This window comes from Scatophagus argus, chromosome 17 (assembly GCF_020382885.2).
Source record: "Scatophagus argus isolate fScaArg1 chromosome 17, fScaArg1.pri, whole genome shotgun sequence".
Taxonomy (NCBI): Eukaryota; Metazoa; Chordata; class Actinopteri; family Scatophagidae; genus Scatophagus; species Scatophagus argus.
Genome location: NC_058509.1, coordinates 9,892,107 through 9,915,870, shown reverse-complemented (window position 1 = coordinate 9,915,870; position 23,764 = coordinate 9,892,107). Strand labels below are relative to the sequence as shown.

The following is a 23,764-nucleotide window of genomic DNA, read 5'->3' as shown; positions in this document are numbered from 1 at the left end:
TTAAACCCCTCATCAAAAGGTCATGGCCTTAGTGGACATGATGTACCCTCTTCTGACATTGTTGGAGGGACTTTTGGTAAGGAGTGGTAAAAAAAAATCCCTCCAGTACAAGAAAAAGGCACAAATTTAAGGAAAGTAAAAAATAATTTCCCTGTTACTCATCCGGTGATGTATTTCATGGTCTTCAGGGGTTCCCAGGCTCCAGGTTGGGAACTAATGGCCTAGTGGATCCTCTTTACTCAGTGTACCAAGTAGCATTTTTTAAATTCGACATATAGCCCAGTCTATGAATTAGAATTCCTAAAACTGATTGAATTTTTGGTTTTACTTGTCTCCTCTAAATAGGGTGTCAAGTGTAAGTGCTTTCACATAACATACAGAATTCTATCATGTCCCACAAAACCAGAGTTTGTTTTTAAAAAACAACTTTATTAATACTTTCTCTTTTGCTAAAAACAGAATATATAAAAATTATTTAACTCTAAGAGTCATTTTACAGAGCATAGTGGCTTTTGCTTCAGAAAACAGAAACAAATCGCTACTTGTACAATGTGAAAAATAAAAGTACTTCCCCTGCAGTGACTTAGCTTAATGAGTCAGCATTAAAGAAATTAAGTTTTCCCAGAAAGTTTATAATAAACACTGTGTGTTGCTGCTACATTAAGGCCAAACTCTCTACAGGCATGTGGAAAACTTCCTTGGTAAAGTGACAATGTAGTTGCTGTTTTTTTTTTCTTTTTAAATACAGTTTTTGAAATTAAATAAAAAGTTGAAAATGAAAAGCTTTTCAAAAAAGCAAGCAAGTATTGCACGGACAGATCTCCTAGTACCCTTTAAAATATCAAAAGGAAAGCACTAGTACACCCAAGAGAAGAAATTTATAGCTGAGGTTTTCAGAGGAAGCTGCTGCTGTAAAAATATATAACCTTGTGGTTCTTTGTCTATTAGAAGAACATTTTGTGTTCTCAATTTCTAACTCTCTGTTGGCATGGAGATAGAAATGTAAAATGTGCAGCAGGCGAAGAAACCAGACTTGTTTTGGATGAGTGGCAGTTAATCAACAAGACCCGTTTTGAGGTGAAGGAGATTATGGGAGTGTCAGCATGATACTGCATTTCACGTTCCCGGTCACATTGCCGGTGGGCTGAAAGAGCCTCCATGGGCCCTGTTGGCCTGATCGCCTGGTGTGTCTTATTAGTATGCAGAGCTATACCCAGAGCAGCGCTGCTTAGCCTCAAAATAACCCCTAACTGACATGACAAACACAGAACATGAAAAAAAAACAAATGAGAAATCAAATATAAAAACAAAAGCATCTCACTCTGTTACACCATAAAATTCTCTGCTCAAATCAAAAACAGAATGTCAGAAAGTCTTTAAAAAAAGAAGAAAAAAGAAAAGCTCTTATGTACAGTGTTAAGCTATTCTCAAACACATACATTCATCATGTGGATATGGTTCGGGTTCTGTGGCCAGGAGCCTGATATGGAGCAAAGAAACAAAACAAAACAAAACCTAAACACACTCAAAGCATGGGTCAAAAAAAAAAAAAAAAAAACCAAAATGTTTCTATTCAGTATCAGGTCAACTGATGCAATAATTTAAATAAGAACTTAATCTAAAAATAATGTGGCAGGGGAGAAACTGTTTAAAACGTACAATATTTGGACAGAATGACACACATTCAATAGCAGTAATAACAGTACTCAGAATAGATCAAGACAAACTGATAGTCTTATGGGACAAAGTGAAAAAGCACACACAAACACACACACACACACACACACACACACCAGATGAGGGAGTGGTTTTGTCGATCTTTGATTATGCTCAGGAGTTTCTATAGGTTTGGTAGTTCAAGGAGTCCACGCAGACGGACGAGAAACGTTCCTTCTTCATGAAACCAGCTTTCAAGTGTTCATAGTAGAGTTTGATGGGTTCAGTGGAGTTGACTTTATGTGTGGTAGATCTTGTGGTCATACTCTGTGGCAGAGCGGCTACGAGAAGAAGCCATTTCTCTGTGGATGGGCGCAGGAATGCCGCTGCTACTTCGGTGCAGGTGGTTGTCAGTCAGCGTCAGGTTTAGCAGGCTGGTGCAGGTGGGCAGGTAGATGTGCTGCACGTGCTCCACATCCGACCGACACACCGGACACAGCTGAGGGAAAAGGGAGAAGTATTAAGCGCAGAGTTCCCACATTTCTGGTTGAGTGTGATACAAGGTCAATTATTGCTTTTAACCAAGAGGTGTCAAAGCCAGCAAAACAAAAAGGTGCAAGTCATGAGAATATGCAACCACAATCACATCGTACCACGGAAAGGAAACGTGCTCACTCATAAAATGAGCTGGGGAGAGTACAGCTGCTGTCACTCAGCTCATATGACCAACAGATCAGTAAAGATCAAGACAAATGAAGTCATGAACCAGTTGAATGGACAGCTACGTGTGAAAACTGTTTCCACACTCACGCTAAAAGCAGAGGAACTTCTCTTGTCTTAAGTTTCTACTGACTCATTCACTCGTCTATTATCTGGGCCACATTTCTTAGTTGAGTTAATGGAAGTAAGACTTGGCTGGCTGGTATAATCCCTTCATAACACACACACACACACACACACACACACACACACACAATCTGCTTTCACAAAGAAGGGCAACATTTAGCTGATTAAGTGGGGGGACAGTCAGGTCAGCAGAGTGTAAGCAAAGCTTTGGATATTGTTTAAAGGACCATAAAAAGGATCAGAAGTTATAACTTAAGTATAATTAAAGAGCTTTCAGTGTAGCTGGAGGCTTAAAGTAGGCTGAGGTTCTTTGAGTCAAGAACCAAACAGAAAACAAATCAATTGTTGCCCTGTCATCTAAACCACTTTTATAAAGCACTGCTTCTAAAGTCGTGTTGACATCAGCTTTTTCAGTACAGCAAAGGTCAGCAGCACTGCCATGTCTCATACCCACACACTGTGACTGATTTTCGCAATGGGTGAAGATGAGTCTCACCTGCAGCTGATTTGCGCAGGTCTGACAGCACACCATGTGGCCGCAGGGGCAGAACGCAGCATCTATCTCCTCCTCGCAGCACAGCATGCACAACAGAGCCTCTCTGAGCTTCTGCAGCCGCTCCTGCAGGGCTCGGCTCTGCTGGCAGCTGCCGCAGTCCAGCCCCTCGTCATGCTGCTCGTCTCCGCTTGGGGAGCGTGACGGAGAGGAGCGCTCGCCACTGCCGGATCGGGACATCAGGTCCACAACGCCGGAGTTGTAGAGGGCACGGCGGGCGTGGTCGTACACTTCCTTGGAGGTACGTCGGATGTCAAAAACGTACTTCTTGCCCAGGTTGATGTTTTCATTGAGGAAAAGAGAAGCTAGGTGGCCCTTAAAGTCTCTGCTGTACTGCATCATCACTGCATTAGTGACTGTGTCACACCTACAAATTAAAACAAGACATGATTACTAATGTCAGCAAAATCAGAGCATTATGATCCAACAACCTACCAATTCCAAAATTATTGGCAGCAAGACATCGACCTCTTCTTTCCCTCACTGTTGTGTTGTTTATTTATTTAATATCCCCCTACACTGCAGATTAAAGCTACACTTGATGTTCATCCTGCTGATGATGCCTCAGTCACCTGTGTGAGATAAGTACTGTTTCTCAGTAAGCAGGATGGTGTGCCTGACCACAAAAGTGCAAACTGTGAACTAAAAGCCATTCCTGAAACAAAAGGACGGGGCTGTCTTTTGTACTATTGTGACTGACTGAGAACAAATTCATCCATCATCCATTTGAATTGTCCAAGCTTGCTGCAAATTTGAGACACACAAACAAAACCACCCACACACTGTCTATGGAAAGGAAAAATGCTGTCTTTACCCAGTGAAGAATGTACTGTCCAATCTATGATCCCATCCTTGCTCATTTGGGTCAAGTACCTGTTTTTCAGTGGCTTTGTGTACCACTTTGCATGCAATTCTAGCATAATAAAGGGTTTAAACGAAACAGGAGCAACACCTATTGTGTTCAAATTTGGGAGAAAGAAGTTAGCTATTAAGTAAGCCAAGCAGAGCGCAACGACTCGCAGAACTGATTTAGGTCATGTTTGTTCATCATTTACTAGTTTTTGACGAAAGTGAACAATTAACTTTTATTTCACTAAAAACATGCTACATTGCATATGATGGTTGTTCAAAAGCAGGCCAGATTTGTGAATGACTTACAGCTGGGGAAAACACTGTTGACATTGACCCATATGGAAACACGGAACTCAAATGAGCAGCCGAGTTTAAAATTAATTTGAATTGCTGTCTTGTCTCAACGCACAAGGTGAGCTACCGTCTGTAGTCGACCACTAACTCTTCTCTAATAATTTAAAGCAGTATTGACTTGCAGCAGGTTATTAGATGGCTTGAATCCACTTTTATTAAAATCCAGTTGCACAGCTATATAACTGTAGTGTGTGTCTGTGTTTAGCTCTCACCTGTAGAAGGCGTGAGTCTCTGTGATGGCCCGGTACAGGCCACTGGCAGCCCGGTTACTGATGAGCTTGAACAGAAGCACCACACTGTCACTTGTGTCCTTGGTAACTGTCAGGTACACAGTCTTCCCAGACTGAGTGGCAATCTGGATGACTGGATAGCTTACTCTAAGATCAAAAAGAGAAGAAACAATTATATCTTCATCTCAACCTGTCGACTTCTACTGCAACATACCATCATGATAATAAGAAAATTCATTTGCAGATGTCGAGGCGAGCATACCTGTTGACTAGGCTGAAGTCCTCCTTGCAAATGGCGATGCCTTCAGGGCCGACTCCTATGGCAAGCCGCTGGCCATTTGCGTCGCGAGCCCAGTGCCACTCCACCCCATAATGCTCCAGAGAAGAGACTAGCTGCAGGGCCTGATACTCCACTGAGCCCTGGCTTGAACCGTCCAGAGCCTTGTGTCTGGATACGATGCTGCACAAGGGAAGAAACACAACCACGTAAGTTTATTTGGCTCCAAAGCTCAGACTAGAAATGACATTTTCTCACACAAACTTTATCATCAAGACGTTTTAACTCAAGAAATTGTGACGGCTGTATTATACAAGCAGGATAAACGCAGCTCTAGAGTGTGTTTTAGCTGTCAACCTCAGGCAGAAAGTGCTGATGTTAAACTGGGCCTTTTCTGACAACTCTACTTAGGAGCTTGATACTTTGGCAGCACAGCTGAGTGCTTCTTTACGCGAGTGAAGCCTGCTGCTTTCTACAGACTGCTGTAGAAAATGTCTAATGGCCCCTCTTGCTATTTATTTTAAATCACCGATTTTACTTGAGGTGGAGTATTGTACTGCTGCTGCATTTTAAGAAAAATATCGCCAAAAAGTGATTAACATTATGAAATCTGACCTACCTTTTACATTTATCTTGAGTAAAAGTTTTTGAACAGTACTTTCATTTGAATATAGTTTTCTAGTACTCATTCCACCTCTGCTAATAGCACATGTATATCATATTTATCCACAGTAGAGACATCATTCTATGAAATGTGTATAAAATAACTGTTGGGACATGTATGCACCTGCATATACAACAGGCTGGAGTGAATGTAGGTGTAGCAGAGAACAACAATGCTTGCTGGCTTCTGTACAGCAGATGAACAAAGAGTTTAATGTGGCAGGTTTGGCAGATGGGATTTGATAATGTATAATTTAGGAGTCTCAGTGTTTGGCGAACGGTGCCATGCGAACAACAAATGGTTCCAGGAGGTATTGATTAGAAAATGGAGACGCTGCAGTCTTGGATAAATTCCCAACAGATGCAGGTGGGACAGCGTGGTGTGGTGTTCGCATAATGGGACCCACTAAAGAACTTTGCAAGAGCGAAACCAACCCTCTTTTTGTTTACAGAGAAAACACCCATGATGTACAATGGATTCTGTTAGTGCAAACACATGCTACATGGTTTCCTGCCAGCCGCTCTGTTTGGCTGATCTTTGTTTGTGTGCATGTCAAACAGCCTACACAAACTGTGTCGCTGTGTGAGGTGTACTCATAGCTCAAGTCTGTGCACAGGCTACAACTGGCTATTACAGCAATTTTCAAATTCCCGTTATCTTGTGTAAACGAAATCAGCATCATTAGTGGCGGTTTGGGGTCGCGATTGGGTATTTGTTACGGTTAGATGTGGAAAGAACAAAGAGATTCTGGTTGAGTGCTTGAGAAAAGCAAAACAATAATGAAACAAACATTTTGCCTTACAATTAAACCATTTCAATCTCCTGCTGCTCTTGAAGCCTGTGTAAGGTTTACCATTTACCTGTCCATAGTAGCAGTGCTGGGCTCTTCCCCGCACAGCTCCGAGTACCAGTACTGGGCGGTGTTTTGGTTGTAGTCGCCGAACTCAGCCTGTGCCAGCAGTGCACTCAGCTCCTCTGCTTGTTCTGAGCCCATGCGTAGGTGACCGTTGTGGAGGTCCTCCTTCACGTGCATGAAAAAGATGTGCCTGATGGACAGAAAACACAACGTGTCAACTGGGAAAATTTTCAGCTTCCAATGTGTCTCAGTAGACAAAAACAAACAAAACATTTTTGTGCACCCCATTACAAACAGTGCCCACTTTCAGCTGACTTTTTCATGGAGTAAGGACGCCTGGAGCGCAAACAGCCCAGAGCAGGTGGTCAATGTAGGGATAGAATTTCACCACAGCACAAGCACAACAGGTGTTTTGTGTGTGTGTGCGCAGAAGAAGGAAAATGGCTGTGCCATTTGTTCAATAGCCACAATGACTCACTTTCTCTTTTTCAACCTCTTCCTCAAAACAAACTTCCTTCATGTGAGAATTCACCGGAGGAAGTGGATGTTGAGAGGGAACAGAGGGCATCAACAAGCACTTGAAGTATTTCTGCTGGCCACCACTGTGCTGTTGAAGTCTGAATGTTGAACACCACAATGTCACAATGACCAGCACCGTGCTCTGTGTGCATGAGTGTGATGATCACTGAACCAGATCATCACACTCAATATGCCCATTTATAGACAAACTGAGTTACCACTAATCTTGTTTTGCCTGACATTCCTCTTGTTGGAAGTAAAGTGAGTTTGTGAAGTGAGAGTTAATCTTTGATATTTCAAAGATTTATGGTGGACAAAAACCATTGTTGCTGTTTGGATTGAAGGATTAAATGAAAACACTGAGCTCTGGTGTGGCCAATGAAAACACCTAAATGCTCAAAAAAATAAGCCATGGCTGGTCCTTTCCATTGTTTTGACCAGAAGATGTGAAGAATCCTTTCTTCTGGCAGCATGACACAAGAGGAGTCACACGAGGAGTAACACCCTAACCGGTTCGATCCGAGCAGCATGAAGAGCGCTGAACTAAAGTAACCTGAACAGATCCTCTCTTGTGATGACCTATGGCACAGCAACCTTAAGGAGATTGTACATGCAACAGCCTGTTTGCAGTTTCCTGCTTCTGTCCAACAAGTCTGACAGCTTTCCACTGGTTAATGTTGTTGACTGGCTGGGATCCTGTTAATGTGCCTCATGACTCAATGTCTTTCTTTTTAAATGACTTTTCATTTTTTTTCTCCCATGCATTCCCTCATATTAGAAATACAATACAACTATTCCATTTTTGGTCTTCGCACATAGTTGACGCAAACACGGGCCATGCACGCTTCCTCTGTGATCACACACTGTATACTAAATATATTCCACAATTGACAATACCAGAAATGAAAGTATAAGTTTGGCATCCTGTGAAGAAAGAATTCTAGTGGTCCTGGGTATTCTGTGTTTCCATCCAATTCTGGTACAACAAAACAATCTTTAAAATTGAGTGTTTTAGTCTACCACATCCTGATGTGGTGTGGTAGACTAAAACCAGACTGTGCCTGAAACTGCTTGTTATTTTCACTTAGAAAATCTCCCTTGGGCTAGAGTTCTCTTTGAAGCATGATGCAAAGAGAGACATTTTTCATTTGTGCAAATCAGGTCAAACTGTGACTTGAGGATGTTTGAGAAGATTTAGAGGGACACTTTGATCGCAGGGAGGAGGCAGCACTCGTCTCCCCTTTATGGAGTTTACATGAACCCTTTGCATTTTGTTTAGGAGATGTCTAGTGGGAGCCACGGACGACATGGCACGGAGCTGGAGGGGTGACGCTTCCTCCATCGTCTTATGGGACCAAAGAATCCAGACGCTCAAGGGAGTAGCACATGACTGGTGGCAGAATATGCACACTTGTGTAAGGTAACTGCTGGCACAGTGTGCAATAACACAGACACACCTCATCCAACACACGGTGCTTCAGAAGAGAAGCAACAGTAGCGACAGGCAGCTGTGAGGCACACAAACAAAGTCGGCCTACACCGCCCTGATAAAGCCAGACCATAACAACGAACCCCTATAGCTGACTAGCCTCAGGCATAACAAACAGTGCTTTGATATGGTGTTAAACATCCCATTCCCTCCAACACACACAAACACTGCACTCTATTGTGTCAGGCCCAGCAGGCATCATGTGATGGAGCGCTGCTAGTTAGCTACCTGCCTGACACAAACAATAGGCCCGGCTTTTTATGACAGGGTGCCGACTAAAGGTTACTATAGGGCAAGCCGCGGAGGTTACTCTAGTTCATGCGGGGATTGGCAAAAGGTTACTGTCGGTCGCTGTTCCAGTGAGCAAGGCATTTAATATCTCAAACGTACCTCTGCACGTGTCCTGTCCTGTTAGTTTGGTGTTGTCACGCTGACACCAAGTCTTCTCTCAGGTTACTTACTCTGAATTTAACCTCAGCTGTTGTTCCATTTAACCAACCAACGATAACAATGCGGATCGTGGCATGCAACACTCAGCGAGACATCTGACTCGTGCATTCCTGGTGTTGTGGGAAGTGCACATGTGTAAACAGGTGTGCGTGCTTTGCTGAGCTCAAGCCAAAAATTCAATTATCATTTCGAAGAACACACAGCTCGCCCATAAGCCCAATAAGTGAACAGGTAACTATAGTTCACTCAAAGCTGTTCCTGACCGACCTCCCTGAGGCTGCATGAGAGGAGTCAGTTACGCACTCTGCCAAACCTGACAAAAACAGGACCTTAGTCACACATTACCAGGTGTGTTTTTATTTAGGGGGAAAGAAATACCTCTAAGCTTTGCCTCTAAATTAGCTTGTCAGACATTAGTCCTAAGATCACCAAAGACCAACACACATTTGCTATTCACACACAGTTGCATCAAAACAAAGTCATCTGCGAAGTGTGTTGCAGCCATCAGCACAGCGTCGCCTTGTTCCATATACACAGACTGAATGCCAGGAAGTCGGTGTCAAGACCAAAGTCTCCCGGCCTACTTTTACCATATTACATTGTATAAACCCTCATCATTGTTTGCCCTTCACAGAGATAACCCATAATCACAGCCATAAGAGGCTTACTCATTTGCAGTCATAATACCAACGTGAATGTTAACAGAAGGAGAAATAAAAACAGTGCTTCAAAACAGTGGTTAGGGAAGTGATCGTGTGGGGTGCTGCAGAAATGTGCAAATACTTGATTGCCTGGCTGGAATAATTCAATTAAAGCAGGCCTGAACTGAGAAATAATATTTGAAAACAGGTCACAGGCTACAGAGCTATGCTAAGGGGATGAGATAATAAGGTCTCCTGCCCAGTCCTGAAATATCCCAGAATGCTGTGTTTGTGTTTTAAGCAATTCAGTGTTGAACCATTTTGATCTTTATAGAATAAGACTCTTGTGCCGGAGGAAAATCAAACAAGAACTGGCATACTTTTTCTAGTACATGGAAGCTCATAACCAAGTCCACTAAACTTTCTCCGCTCAGTTCCGCCCCCTATAAAACCATTGTCTCATTTTAACGTTTTCTGCCTCAACCTCAGTGTCTACTCCCCCAGTAGCAGAATGTCAGCTCTACACAGAAGAACAAAACGTTCTCACTAGAGTGAAACCTAACACCTCTGCCTGGAGACTGCAGCTCATCCAGCCAATCACCAGTAGAGTTTCAGACCTCATCGGCTGTGCGCTCAACAATGTGGTTTGTGAGTCAAGCAACACACAATGCCAGGATCACTGTGCTGTAAGGTTACTATCTGTCAATGAACTATAGTAAACTTTGCTAAGCATCTTCTCTCAAGGTGTGGGCTGCATGGAAAGTCAGACACAGTTGCTTATTGTCGTTTTAATTGTGTAGTTTACCAGAAGGTTGCAAAAAATAACTATTTCAATTGCTAAATATAACACACTCTGCTCTGTGCACAGTTGGGCCGAAAGCTTTATAGCAATAAAACAAAGAAGCTGTTTGTATGCTGAACGCTGATGGTAAAATGGTGATTAAAGCCCAGGACTCACCCGAAGTTCAGTTCAGGCGCCAAACAAATATAACAAAGCGGTCATTCTTGAATAAGGGCTAATGTTGTGACTTCAAACAAGACAAACCAGGACTAAGTTATTCGAGTGAGCAACAAACTGCGAAGGAAAGAAACACACAGGGAAAGCGAAAGCATCTAATCACCGACAGTGAAGCACGCTGATGATAATTTGGGGTGGTGTATTTGAACATTTGAGGACCCACAGGCGTCCTGTGTGCTCTTTGGCTTGATTGTCTCCGTGGTCCGCCACACTGAGCTAGAAATGATAGCTGATGTGCGACCTGAATAAATTACCCCTAACGGTTTTTTGCAGAACATCCAGCTGAAGAGGCCGTGTAGGAACTTTGTCAGATACGTAATTCTCTTATCTCACTTTTCATGGGGGGGTTTTTTGTAAAAATTTACAAATACTGTAGTATATCACAGAAAGTAAACTTTTACTGTTAGCTGCTTCTTAATGTTGGCTGCTGTTTGATTATCTTTTTTTGTGACACTGTTGATTAAGGTGGGGAAAAAAAAAAAAAAAGAGGCAAACTTGTCTTAGAATTACTAAAGAGACATAAAGATTAAAATGATTAATTCCTAGTTAAATGTTGTTGGCTTGGCTTCTGGTTGGATTTAAGTTAAAAATGAGCTCGACACCAAAGGGGGGTAAACAGGTTAGCAAAGCCTCCAATAGCTGTGTGTATCCAGTGTTTTCCTGATCAGAATGTTAAATGCAAGGGCTAATGAAGGGGAAACATTCACATATTTAAACCAGAAACACCCCCTAGCAAGGGTTGGTTAATGATGCAGATAACACAGGCTGCTGTTCAGAGCCTTGGGTCAGGCTCCCTTAACCAATAAAAAGTGTTACTTCCCATAGTTGTGCAGCTACATCACATCAACTCAAGTTTTACACCTCAAACAAATAGGGCCTACGCCTTCATCGCATGCATTACAAAAAAAACCCCCAAAACTTTTAATGATTACATTGGGAACATTTTACTGACTGCAGGATATTAACCATACAATGAGCAGCCAGTATCCGCGCTCATTAATTACCATGAAAATGTTCCCATTTCAATATAAGATTTCCAGCACAAGTAGGCCCTGCAAAAGGGGAAGATGAATTAACACAAAGTACACAAATCGTCAGCTGCATGAACAGGCATGAACACCAGAGTGACCTGCTAGGCTTTACGTGGCAGCAGAGCAAACAGCAGCTTATATAAGCAGCTCTGTGCCTGCTCAGTTCAGCGCATGGTTATGTAATAAGGCCTATAAGATGGGCGTAGACAAAGAGGCCCACCCCGCTGCTCAGCTGAGAGTTGCGGTACCACAGAGGCCCCTTTGCTTTGTCCGTATGCTGCTGACAACATTTAGTCCAGCTCACACTCTGCCTGCTACTTAAGGAGCTACCGAGACACACTGTGTGGTTACAAAGCAAGAGTGCTGAGCGACTGACGGTTTCAATAACACGTTTGCTGTCTAACATTGTCTCTGATTTTTGTTTTTGACAGTAAATACAGCAAACATGATGTGTGGAGTGAATTGTTTTTACGTAGGCCGTGAGTAATAAAAATGTGCAACACAGGGAAGTTTTCTGTGTTTGCAACGATGAGGCGTGCCTGCAGGCAGAACAAGCTGAGCGGAGGATGTGGCAGAAAGTAGGTTAAAGGTGACGGCACAAGACATGAGTGAACTGGGACTCTGCCTCGTTCTTCAAGTGCTAATTTCACTCCAATTATGAACGTACTGGCTACAAGTTAGACATTTTAATTCAGAGTTTTAAAGTTGGGACCACCTTTACTCATACATAACATAAAATATACGTGACAGCAAATCACAGAAGTGCCAGATATGATTTCATAACCCTTCTACATGACGTTAGCAATTTCCCACAGCTGTGTGTTGGTCCCCAAAATGCCACCGCTGTGTACTGTCAACATCTCTCATCTCTAAACCTGACGCCAGTGTGTGTTCCCCCACTGCTTAAATTATATCACGGCTGAGCAGATGGATGGCATGAAGGCTGTGCAAAAAAAAAAAAATAAATTAAAATTAAGCATGTTGCTGTGTGCCATGTGTGAGTATTTATTAGCAGCAACCCCTCACGCCCTTGTCTGCCGTCTCACATCTTTATTTCACCTTTTTTTTCACAACCCCATGACCTCCACCTGACGCCAGCCATCTGTTGATAACCCCTGCTAATCTGGTGGAGGTCAGAGCGCAGGCAGCCAAGTGTCCTCCATGCTCACACTCCCACCCTGCTGTCTTTCACTTTCTTCTTCAAAAGGTTTGCCAAATATGGGCCAGAGTGGGGCGGGGGTGGGGGGTCGTGCAGAGCGATTGAGAAGGAGAGAGAGGAAGTGTGAGCAGGGACAGTTTATATCAGGCAGCGATAAAAATATGGCCAAATGGCAAAGCTGATATCTTTATATTGGATCAAGCACAGTGAAGGGAGGGAGTGAGAAGGTGGGGCTGTGGGTGAACTGGACAGCAACCGAGAGCTCAGCGGAATGCCAGACAAACTCAGGCCAAAGCAGATACATGTCAGTTTAATGAACAGCTCGAGTGGCGTGCTGCGTGTGTGTGTGTGTGTCTGCATGTGAGAGCTAGAGGGCAAGAGCAGCGTGGCGTAGCTTAAACCGACACCAAACAAATTTCCCCCCTCAAGTCTGCCTTCCCTCCACCATCCATGGCTCCTACCCCACAATATCAAACACTTGTGGCACCGCCTGGGGCGAATATAGCATCCACGGTATCACCCTAGACACTGTGTAAAACAAGTCTTTTGGACAGGTTCCGAGGGCTGCAAATGCACTTGCTATTTTTAACTTCAAACAAAACTGGGGCTGGGGAATACTGAGTCAGGATCTAGACTTGTCAAGGCTTGTTGCTTTGTTCTGACTCATGTTTTTTTGTTCCCATCTGCTGAAAGAGGAGACAGAGTGGGGGGTCAGAGTGACTCCAGTAACGCACTTGATTGAACGGGTTCTTTGCTGGTCATCGCGTCGAAAACATCACATTGTCACAAGAATTCCAGATGCTTTCAAAAAGTACTGAAAACCAGCTGCAACAGTGGCTCTCCAGGATGAGGAAACAAGTTGTTGTTTCTACTGTGGGGAAATTTCCCCAGAGACTAGAAGCCCTTGAAGGAATTCAGGGTGTTTACTCAGCAGGGACCAGGATCTAAATTAAAATCCAGGGACATTATTTTACCACCCAAAAAGTACTTTTGAAAAGTACAGAAACTTCACAGGTAAGGCTGCACTGAACATTTCTTGACTGGCTCAGTACTCGCAGCATTTTATTTCAGCCACCATCCTCAAAAATCAGTTTATATTTCATTCAACACATGCACACGCATATGATAGAAGGAATGACGACAAAGCACATCGATTGTTGTGCAATATAGTTACACATACAATTTTTCCAAACTCCAGTCGCCAGATTTGTCTGATATTGGCAGGGCTTTAGACCACAGTGGAAAAGCAGGCAGCAATGGCAAGAAAATGATTTTAGTTCCTGGGACTAAACATTCTGGGTAGAAATGCGATTTATCAGGGAAAACACCCTACACTGTCCTGTAACACAGTTTCCAAAGAGCATCTGCAGAATTGTTAAATGGAGGGCTGTGCTTTTTGTTCAGACAAAAATGGCCACAAACAATTGAAACAAAAAAGCACAACAAAAGTTATTTAGTGCTGAATGGAGGCAGTGACAGAGGGCCTGGCTGACACACAGAGGTCTCTGAGGGCAGGCACAGAGCAACCCACAGCCCCAGAGCTGCTGGATCACATTTCCTGCCTGGTGCTCAGCCAGAATGACCTATAATAACCCCGGAAGCTCCCAGCAAGAGGTTACTACAGGGCATTTCACTGGTATTGAAAGACAGCAATATGATTTAGCTCAGGTAGCTCACCAACAGTAGCCCCCCCCCTTATTTCTTGCCATAGGGAAAGGAAAGTTACTTATCTAATAAACTGATTTAATGTATGTGAACGTATTTGGTAGAGAATGTGTTATAAACAGGAAGTGACTGAATACAGCGATACTTGTTTAAATAGCCATAAACAAAGTTTTTTTTTTGAGTTGGTAAACATACCTCGTCTGTTCCTGCAGAATCAGATGAGGCTCCACAAAGAACTTGACGCGCAGCCTCAGTCGACAGGGCGCCAAATTATCCATCTGCTGGCAGATGCGGTTCCTCAGATTCAGCCACAGGTTCTCTCCTTTGCTGCCTGTGTACTGCAGCCCAAAGTAGTCCACTTCTATTATGCCCAACTTTCTGCAAACCTGGAGAGAGAGAAAAAAATTGGGTTGTAAAAGTGGATTTTGGACAAAGAAATTCAAAAGGACACCAAAACCAACTGTGTGGGGAAATGGTGAGCAAATTATTTAAACAGAGCAGGCTTCTTTTCTTTGAGTTGTGACGGCAGGCTAAAATGTTCTTGAATAGAACAATCCATGGCTATGGACTGCCAGAGGAGGGTGGCACAAATCAACAGAATTCCCTGACAGGAATTAATAGTGTTTCACAAGATCTGCGCGAGGCTACTATCAAAATACACAAAAACATATCAAAAACACTTTTCTTCTGAGGATTGTTGCTCCCCCGGCACTGCTCGAACACAGACTTAAAACCCATCAGTATCCTAAAGCTCACGATAAGATGAACTTGGAGGCTCTCCTGGGGTAAAAGAGGGCTAATCAAACCCACAATCCCACGCCCCCTCAGCGGCGGCGGCCAAAAGGTTAGTACACAACTTCTGGTGGACGTCTGCAGGGAGTCCGGAAGCTGAGATAAAACCCATTCATCATACCCATGGCAAGCTGGAGGATAGGCCATGCAAGTGAAATAACTTTGCATTTTGTTCGCGGAAAAAAACACTTGAGGCTACTGATGATAGAAAAAGTTCTCATGCCTCCCTGTTCGTGTCTTCTTTGAGGGGGGGGGAATCTAAACAACTTTATCTCATAGAAAGTTTCGGTTTGAACGGAGCGAGAGCGCTGCGAGCGTGCAAAGGCAGAAGAATGAACTCTAGTAACCTTGACAAAGCCATCTGCATCTGACTAATAAGCCATGTAGGTAGAGGCGCCCGCCAGCAATTCTAACACTATGGTGGCAAAACTTTTCTGCGTGGGAAATCGAGTCAAACATTTCGACAAAAAAACTGACATCTCGAGGATTCATTCTTACAAACAGATATGTCTTTTCCCTGCAACAGAACATTTTGTTTCCGCCGTCCCTAAGTGCAACACAGAAGCAGATGTGTCGATAGTTTCGTTGCTGTTGTGTTTACATGAAGTGAATATCGTGCCAAGCAGCAAGTAGAGTATATTCCTCGCCGTGTCGAGACTGGGATCAAATACTCTATTTACTATTTATACCCTATTTACCAGAATACTTGAGTCGCAAATAAGCGACGAGTCGTTTTAAGTTTAGGAAAAGTGGGCAATTTAAAGTTTTGCAAGACGAGCAGAACACTGTTGTCATGTCCGATCACGATCACCGTGTCTCGTACAGGTATCCTAATAACAAAACGTGATGTGTATTCCTCCACCACAGCCTACCTTATTCAGACAGTCTTCACCGTTCGCCTTCGCGTCAACTTCCACTTCCATCACCACCGAATCCGGACGGGTAACGTGACAGAGCATTTTGGCTGCGTCTTCTGTAAATCTTTGGTGTGCCACTCCTAAAATAACAAAACAATTCTCGAGCCCTCTTCAAACCCCCTACATCAAGCCTTCGTCACTTTCTCAGCCCCTCCACTCCGTGTGGCTGATCCGTAGCCACCAGCTGGAAGCTATATCAATGAAATACCATGAACGGTACCGCCTACACACAGCTGTCCAATCATGACCAGCTTCACATCATCGCTGCAAAATTACAACCAATCGGAAGTCGTGTTACATCCGCATGCTGTTCTGGCTCAAGCTTTCCTCCCGTGCCTGCAAGTGTGAGGAGTCCACTGCGCCCTCACCTGGCTCGCTTGATGTAGAGACCTAAAATGGCTTTCAACTCACCTGCTCCTAATGAATTAGACATTTTAGCGAACTTCAGCAGGCCTCGGGGTGAGTTTAATGGCTTGTATACGCTTCTCCTCTCGGTTTGTGTAAATAATGTATGGAGATACAGCCCAGAAATAGCCGTTAACGGGAATACATTCCGCCTTGCTAATCTGCTGTCCAAAGCTTTTATGTTTTTTTCATGATGGCGGCCCGGTTGTGTCTTCAACCGTTTCCTAAGTATACCTCATTGTGTAACACTTGGGCCAGCATATTGCTCTTTGTCCTCGAAGACACGTTTAAAAACTGAAGTGACACATTACTTTTTTTTTATTTAAGATGTACCATATCAAGGTCCAAGATGAAAGCAAATTTCCCGTCTTCAGGGTTGCTATGAAGTGTAATCTAATCATAATAAAACTGCAGTGATGAAGGTTGTTTGGCATCTTGACGCCCCGGACTACTAAAGTGTTGTTTGGCTCTGCCTTGGCAAGAGCCAATAATAATGAAATGTTTATTCAGTTTCATCTTTTTCATGACACCTACTCTGTAATAGTATAGTATTCAGCAACAGAGTGTTGTAATTTCCACAGTGGGAGACAGCCAACCCAGAAGACACTGCAGAAAACTGCACACTCCCATGCATACCCTACAGAGGCATGGTGTTGAGCCAAGCCCTGTGTTAGTCTGCCAGGGGACATTTTAGAGCTGAGGCTGGGTGCCTCTCTGTGTTTCTGTGCGTTCTTTCCACTGCACCCCTGACGTATCATCAGAGACTCCCATACAGCAGGACCCAGAAGGAGCTGCTAAGCACAGTCACCTCAGTTACTGTATTGATCCAAATTTTACATACAGCATGTGAGAGGGTGCCTCTGTTCTGCATGCCTCTTTGTCTTTATGTTGTTAATCAGCTTGTCAAGATAAGAAAAAAAAAAAACTGACAGACTGAGCTGAAATCATTTACAGGCAGCCTTGTTTTAGTCTGTAATAGTAAAAGGTCGGTGGTTTGTTCAAATTGATCAGGTTCTTAAATGTTACCTGTGGAGTTTGAGAGTTAAAGTAACTTTGATTGGTCAGTGGAGAGGTTGTGCATTTAATCGTTTATCGCATTCAGATATCAAAAACATTAGTGATTGTTTTTTAACCAAGCAGTGGTTAATGATTATGTAAATTTAGTGAGCGACAACAACTGTTAACAACTTCACTACTATGGCCTCATTCCCACGAAGAGAGGTGTGACATAGATACAAAATATACTGTACTAGACATAATTATAATTATACCAAGTTATACTCCAATCATAAACCTCTTTTATTTCTACCAACATGGCCCTCAAAGCTTTATTTTACATACTTTCACTTTCTTTAAGAGTAATTTGTCAGTCATTAGAGAAAAATCTGTGCCAGAATGTCAAACTAGTGTTTCCTAGTGTTGTGAAATGTTAATGTCCAAGAAAGTGCTCCCAAGCATTTCAAAGACTTTCTGTCCATCTCAGTGATATGCAGCCCCCTACGTACAATAATTGACAGATCTTATCAGCTGCAGTGAGTGTGTGTGATATGGTCAGCCAGCCTGGAGTCGGCAGCAGCTAGTGTCCTTCTGCCCTGCTGTGATGTAAGAAAGTGACAAGGCAGATGTGCACTCTGAGCAGCCCTTATTACCATAAATGGCAAGCAAGGATGATAGCGAGTGACCTGAGGTCCACTGTCGACGTGGGGTCGACAGAAACACACGCGCACATACACTCGTGTACTACCAGACATGGAGCACCTGCAGGTACGCAGTAGGTGGGAATCTGTTTTGTCTGTTTTGTCCCACAGCCCTCTGAAATACAACAGCAGGCATGCATGCAAGAGTAAACGGATACATGAACAACTGTCTGTGATTCAATGAAAAACATCTGTTTTGAATAATAATTTTATTTATACTAGATTTATACTGTATTTTGTAATATTTTTATTGGGCATACTATAGAGCAATGCTCATCCAATAATAACAGATTTCACAAATTTCTCTTGTTGCAACATTTATGGAATTTAATACGAAAAACGAATGAAACAAAAATAGCAAGAACAACTAGAATAAGGTGAATAGGAAAAAAGTGCTTTTATCTATTAAGAGTCCCTTCTTTCACATCTAGGTCAGTCTTTTGGGGTAGGGCATCTTTTTTTTTTACCATCTGTACTCACAAACACAGACCATTTGCAGACTCCTCATTTGTGGCTATGTATGACATCATGCAATGTGACATCACTTCCCTCTGAGGCAAGTCACCGCTCACTCGAATGGAGCGTGAACACATAGCCATGCAGGGGTTTGTGTGTGTGTGTGTGTGTGTGTGTGTGTGTGTGTGTTTGTGTGTGGGCACATGACATCACAGCGTCATCGCTGCCCATCCATAGCCAAAGCTGTGCCTCTTGAAGCAGAGATTATGTCAGAAAGTGCCATGCTAGCAGGGCTGCTGCGGCTGTTGTTGTTGTTATTTTAGATTTGATTACATTTCTTCCTTTGAATCTCTGTCTTGTAAACCTGTAAGAAGAGCAGCACTAGGCAGCTGACTGATTAGGCAAAAGCAAGGACCTGTTTGCTCAAGTATGAGGAAAGGCCAGAGGATGAGCAGCTCCTCTGAGTCCGAAGAGAATCAACGGCTGCAGTCAAAGGAAGATCAGCGGTCACCATGTGGATGCTCATCATCAGATGAAGAGTCATCGTCATGCTCAGATGTGGAGGCAGAACGTGTGATGAAAAGGAGCCAGAGGTTCAGCAGCTCTTTCAGCTTTGGAGAAGATCATCAGCCACAGTCAACGAATGAGCACAGAGAAGAACTGTTGTCCAAGAACTCTAATGGAGTACCCATCACTGAAGTGGTGGAGGCAGAATTGGCCGCGGAGCGTGTGCGATTGCAGGAGCGAGACACTTTTTGTGAAACAAATCAACCTCCAAGGCCAGGTTTATTCAGGCCTCAGGAATTATGGCTGGCTGTGACGAGATGTCTCTCCCTTCGATGGCCTCCTTGTCTGTCCATCAACAGACAAAGTAACGCCAAACTAGCATATCAAGTGGACCTCGACCAATCAGAGGACACGTGGTCATCCATCAGCTCCAGATCAACCAATGAGAGCTCTTCAAGTACATCTACTTTAAATGACAGAGATATAACACTGGCGAAACCTGAGGAAGAGGAAGTCAAAAACAGGGGGGTTAGAAGTGCTCCACCCCCTTGCCGTGGGGTTTCTCGTTCCTCCCCCAGATTGCCAAGAGTCAGACAAGCCACAGAGTCGATGTTAGCATCAGTGATCTTGGAGAAAGAAACATTCCTGAGGATAGAGTTGGTAGATTCAGGCGATGAGAAGGAAGATTTACGCTACCGGGCAGAATGGAGGCTGTCAGAGAGAACTAAGGAACTGGCAGAGGGAGTCTGGCTCTCTCGAAGCAAAAAATTGATGGATTGACCTGTTAAGTCAGACGTCTGGTTGCATTTGATGGAGTATTTTTTTTTAAAGACATATTATTCATCCATCCATCCAGTTAGATTGCTTGTTGCAACCATCAGTAAATTGGTTATTGTAATCATTTTGATCTTAGTTTGTGTGACTTCTGATTAGAAGTGGCCTAGATGTCAGTGAATAATAACTAAGATTGGTGTTGCATGATGGCTGTGTCAGCTGCCATGTCCTTGTAGAAACTGTGCTGATACAAATGCACTGACTGTAGCTGACTAATTAGAAAGGCTATTTTCAGAAACACAGTGCAGAGTTAATGTTTGTTTTTCTGCCTCTCTGGGTCTCTCAGAGAACATTTTATACATGGCTGGTTCCATGTGTGGGAGGCAAACGAGCCCTGATAGAACATGTCGTGTTTATGAATAAAAACCTTTTCTGTGATATGTTTCATTTTTAAAAAAAATAAGAATTAATACCGTGAGAAATGCAGGTGGATTGCATATAGTGATGTCGGAAAGGGCCACCCCCCATTGCCAACTCATGCTCAAATCTCCCCAGGCAGTTCTGTGTGAGGCAAAGTTGGTACATTTAATTTTGTTTTGTTTTGTCTGTATGCTTATGCCTCATGAACATTGGAGAATTTTAAGATAACATAAGAACTTTATTGATCCCGCAGGAAAATTGTTGAAATTTTACAGCAAAACAGGACTTATAGTCATTGTATATCAGAACAATAAAGGAAAAGCAATGTGTTTTCTATGTAGACCAGTGCAGCGCTGGTTCAAAAGGAGCCTGTTTGTAGGACGTCGATTGTTTGGCCTCTGGTTTTGCTAATTGCAGCTTTCTCTGCTCATCCAAACTACTTCACACTCAGCACTGACTGCATAGGGTCATCAAAACATTAACATTAAAACTCCAAGTAGCATTAACCAGTACCTCTGAGAGAAAGGGTCACCATGTTATAATGTGTACTTAACAATTAGGTTTCTATGAATTAATCTAATGCATGTTAAAAACACTTCTATAATATTTAAATATTTTAATCAGTCACCTAATCATCATCTAATTTCTTCATCACTGCTGTGTTATGATATTAACAATAACAGACCCTATTTGTTATACAGAAGTATTACAGTTAAGATCACTTACAAGTATATTTTTGGGCCAAGTAACTGAAATTATTTCAGTTAGTTAGTTTAAGCCATTTTCTCACCCACACATGGCTGTTTAATGTTACGTTACCATATCAGCAACAGTGCATGACTTTTAACATGCGGGGGCAATAAACAGACATTAGTGTTGTGGCTTCGGAGAGTGTCGCAGCCCACACTCGATTAGTCAGTTAGTCGACCCAAAGAAAATTAGTTGCCGACCGCCGTCTACTGTAAGCCATCATTGCCAGCTTTATGTTTTCTGTCTAATTTTTTCATATTAGAACATGGGATGTTAAATTGCACTAGAGTCTCAAGGATGCATGTCCTTGGGTCCCCAGCAATACATCTCTCAAGTGTGAAGTAGATGGGATAAACACTTCATGAGATATTTGGAGGACGTACAGACACACAGATGTCTTTTTTTTTCAACACAGATTAAGATTTCATGGTCAGTATGTGTGTGTTTTGTGTGTGTCTTTAGTAAATTCCTCTGACTTCATTTTAAAACTCAATTTGTGTCTCTGACAGCGTTTTTAATGCCTTTGGGGGTTGTTTGAGTAAGAACATTATTTAAATGTAGTTCATGTCTTCCAGAGTAGCTTCATTTCAAAATTGCTTCAACAGTCTGTCAGCAGTAGTGAATTTTAAGTGGAGTTTTTTTAATCAAAGCTCAAATCTAACAGCCTTTCGTTATGCCATTATGAGAAAAAAAAATTAATATAAAAAATTCTCAAATTCCTCAAATTCTGACCAGTCATCATGTGCAATATGACAACATTTCACAACAAGAGTTATTATTACTGCACAAACAGGAGCATCCCTCAGTGTTTCTATACATAGCTGTAACCTATTTTCAACATGCATGCCTAAGCTTAACTGTTAACATGACAGAGCTATGCATTAACAAAGGTAATGAGCAGGGTTATGTACAGTATGTGGAGAGAGCAGCTGTGCAATATGCAGTAGTAATTCATTTGATTGTGCTACTACAAGTACAAAGACATCATTCCAATTCCTCATTGCTAGTGCAGTACATGTTTTAATGCATCTCAAATGCTGTAACTGTAAGCTTATGTATTGTTATGGCTTTCCTGTAATGTTTACATTTCTGCCTCACTCACATCCTGTTTCCGTATACAAATTCATTCATTCATTCATTCCTTCTGACAGTACACCATTGCAAATGATACCTTATAACAAAACCCCGGCAACAATTTGTCCTGTCACTGAAACAAGTTTTCATTTTCTCAGTCTTGTCAAAAATTAATTTAAGTGCATAAAAATGGAGCGTATTTGTATGGGAGACCAGGCATGGGGTGTGGAGATAGTTGCTTGGCTTGACGACCAGCGCCAGTTACCCTCATCACTGTAATGAAGGATGCCAGGGGGGCTTTGTGAGGAGCAAATAGATGGGAGTTAAAACAAAAAGGCCTATTTGTAAGCTGGAAATATGAACTAATAATTACCCAGACTATTTTTTGGCTTGTTTAAGCCAGTCACTAATACATAATCTTTGGACTGGTTTTAAGGACACCATCAACTTGGTTGTGCTATTCATGATGTTATTCTGCTGTGACAGTGCATGAATTTCACTTATCCGTTGCTGCCTATTGAATCCCCATGTATGTAGCAAACTAATTTCAGTCATTATTTATACTCAATACCTGTCATATCGAAACATACTGAAGATGGAAAAAAAGAGAGGAAGGGAAAATGTGTACATATGTGAAAAGGATGAGAAAAAGCATGAACTCATGAGAAGTTTCATTCCTCAGGCCACCCAAACTGGCCACCCATCATCACCACAGTGTAACTTCTGAAGATTAGTTTATCAGCTTTAAATGATTTATGCATTGACGTGTCAATTAATTCAGGCAATTATTAGTTACTGTTACGTTTTGTCAGGTCCATTGTTCCTAGCTGATGAAGTTATATACTGTTAAAGCGATAGTTAATCCCTGGGGAGAAATCCATTTGCATTTAAATCATTTCAGAAATGTAGAAAGAAACTCTCAGCAGAGTTTTCAAGCTCCTGAAAACTGTAAACTGTGCTGGGAGGAACCGTCCCCAAAGATGGTTACATAACGGTGTGATGGGCTGCAAATCCCAGCAGAGGACACACGTTTCAGTTGCCTAAGGACAAATGTGACTCCATGAAATTTTGAGGTCTTAGGAGGTGAGCCAGACAGTAATTGCTTTATCTCCTTGGCCTTTCAGTTATATTCTGTTAGATTTAAAGTGTTTTAGAAAAGCCATTATGCTCTACCTCCAAATGTAATCCTAATGCTGCTCTTTAAATGCATTTAAACATAACACTTTATACCCTTCTTTAGTTTATCTAATGTCCAGAATGATTTTAATCTCAATGTGTATGGAAAAGCAAAGACTGACAACGATCTTACATACTCAGATATTTTAAATGTTTGCCTGGGACTCTGAAATCTGAACATCTGGAGAAAAGTAGATAGATAGTAGTAGAGGTAAATTAGAGCTATGATTGTGACTCAATTCCAGGCCCCAGTCCTGTCTGCATGGGAGTTTGTGTTAATATGAGTTTGGTGTAGTTTCCTTGCAGACATGCAAGTCAAATGGAGTAAACATTCAAATATTTTGCACATTGTATATATTTGTAAGGCCTGTAATGGATGAGTTATCATTTGTTGTGTTCTCCCTTGTACCATTCGGTGTAAACCAACCAGTGTTGTCCAGAGCGATTGTATTTTTCATACAGTTGTGCTAAGATTTCCTTCTAATTGCCAGTATTAGGTTCCACACGAGTACTGGGACACCTGACTATTACACCAG

General features: G+C 42.4%; 2 protein-coding genes across 3 annotated transcripts; one reads left to right on the top strand and one right to left on the bottom strand.

The window, feature by feature from the left end:
- Positions 1 to 408: 408 nt before the first annotated feature.
- Positions 409 to 16,162, bottom strand: mylipa (myosin regulatory light chain interacting protein a). The gene is made up of 7 exons (XM_046417043.1): positions 15,925 to 16,162; positions 14,456 to 14,646; positions 6,293 to 6,478; positions 4,754 to 4,951; positions 4,474 to 4,638; positions 2,999 to 3,422; positions 409 to 2,155 (listed from the first exon to the last, which is right to left on the bottom strand). Exons 1-7 carry the CDS (start codon positions 16,009 to 16,011, stop codon positions 1,955 to 1,957), a joined length of 1,452 nt encoding a protein of 483 aa, XP_046272999.1. The 5' UTR covers positions 16,012 to 16,162; the 3' UTR covers positions 409 to 1,954.
- A 116-nt stretch (positions 16,163 to 16,278) lies between these two features.
- Positions 16,279 to 20,312, top strand: LOC124074296. 2 transcript variants are annotated; one of them, XM_046417045.1, is made up of 2 exons: positions 16,279 to 16,428; positions 18,902 to 20,312. In XM_046417045.1, exon 2 carries the CDS (start codon positions 18,957 to 18,959, stop codon positions 19,812 to 19,814), a length of 858 nt encoding a protein of 285 aa, XP_046273001.1. In that variant the 5' UTR covers positions 16,279 to 16,428; positions 18,902 to 18,956; the 3' UTR covers positions 19,815 to 20,312. The 2 variants fall into 2 exon arrangements, with proteins under 2 accessions (XP_046273001.1, XP_046273000.1); XM_046417044.1 differs by having other exon boundaries at positions 18,899 to 20,311.
- Positions 20,313 to 23,764: the final 3,452 nt, after the last annotated feature.

What these genes read in the sequence shown, in the direction of transcription:
- mylipa (XM_046417043.1), bottom strand. Translation starts at nt 16,011, where the DNA reads ATGCTCTGTCACGTTACCCGTCCGGATTCGGTGGTGATGGAAGTGGAA. An exon ending in ATTCTGCAGGAACAGACGAG is followed by an intron (nt 6,479 to 14,455) that starts GTATGTTTACCA and finishes TCTGTCCATCAG; the next exon opens with GCACATCTTTTTCATGCACG. An exon ending in GAGACTCACGCCTTCTACAG is followed by an intron (nt 3,423 to 4,473) that starts GTGAGAGCTAAA and finishes TTTAATTTGTAG; the next exon opens with GTGTGACACAGTCACTAATG.
- LOC124074296 (XM_046417045.1), top strand. Translation starts at nt 18,957, where the DNA reads ATGAGGAAAGGCCAGAGGATGAGCAGCTCCTCTGAGTCCGAAGAGAAT.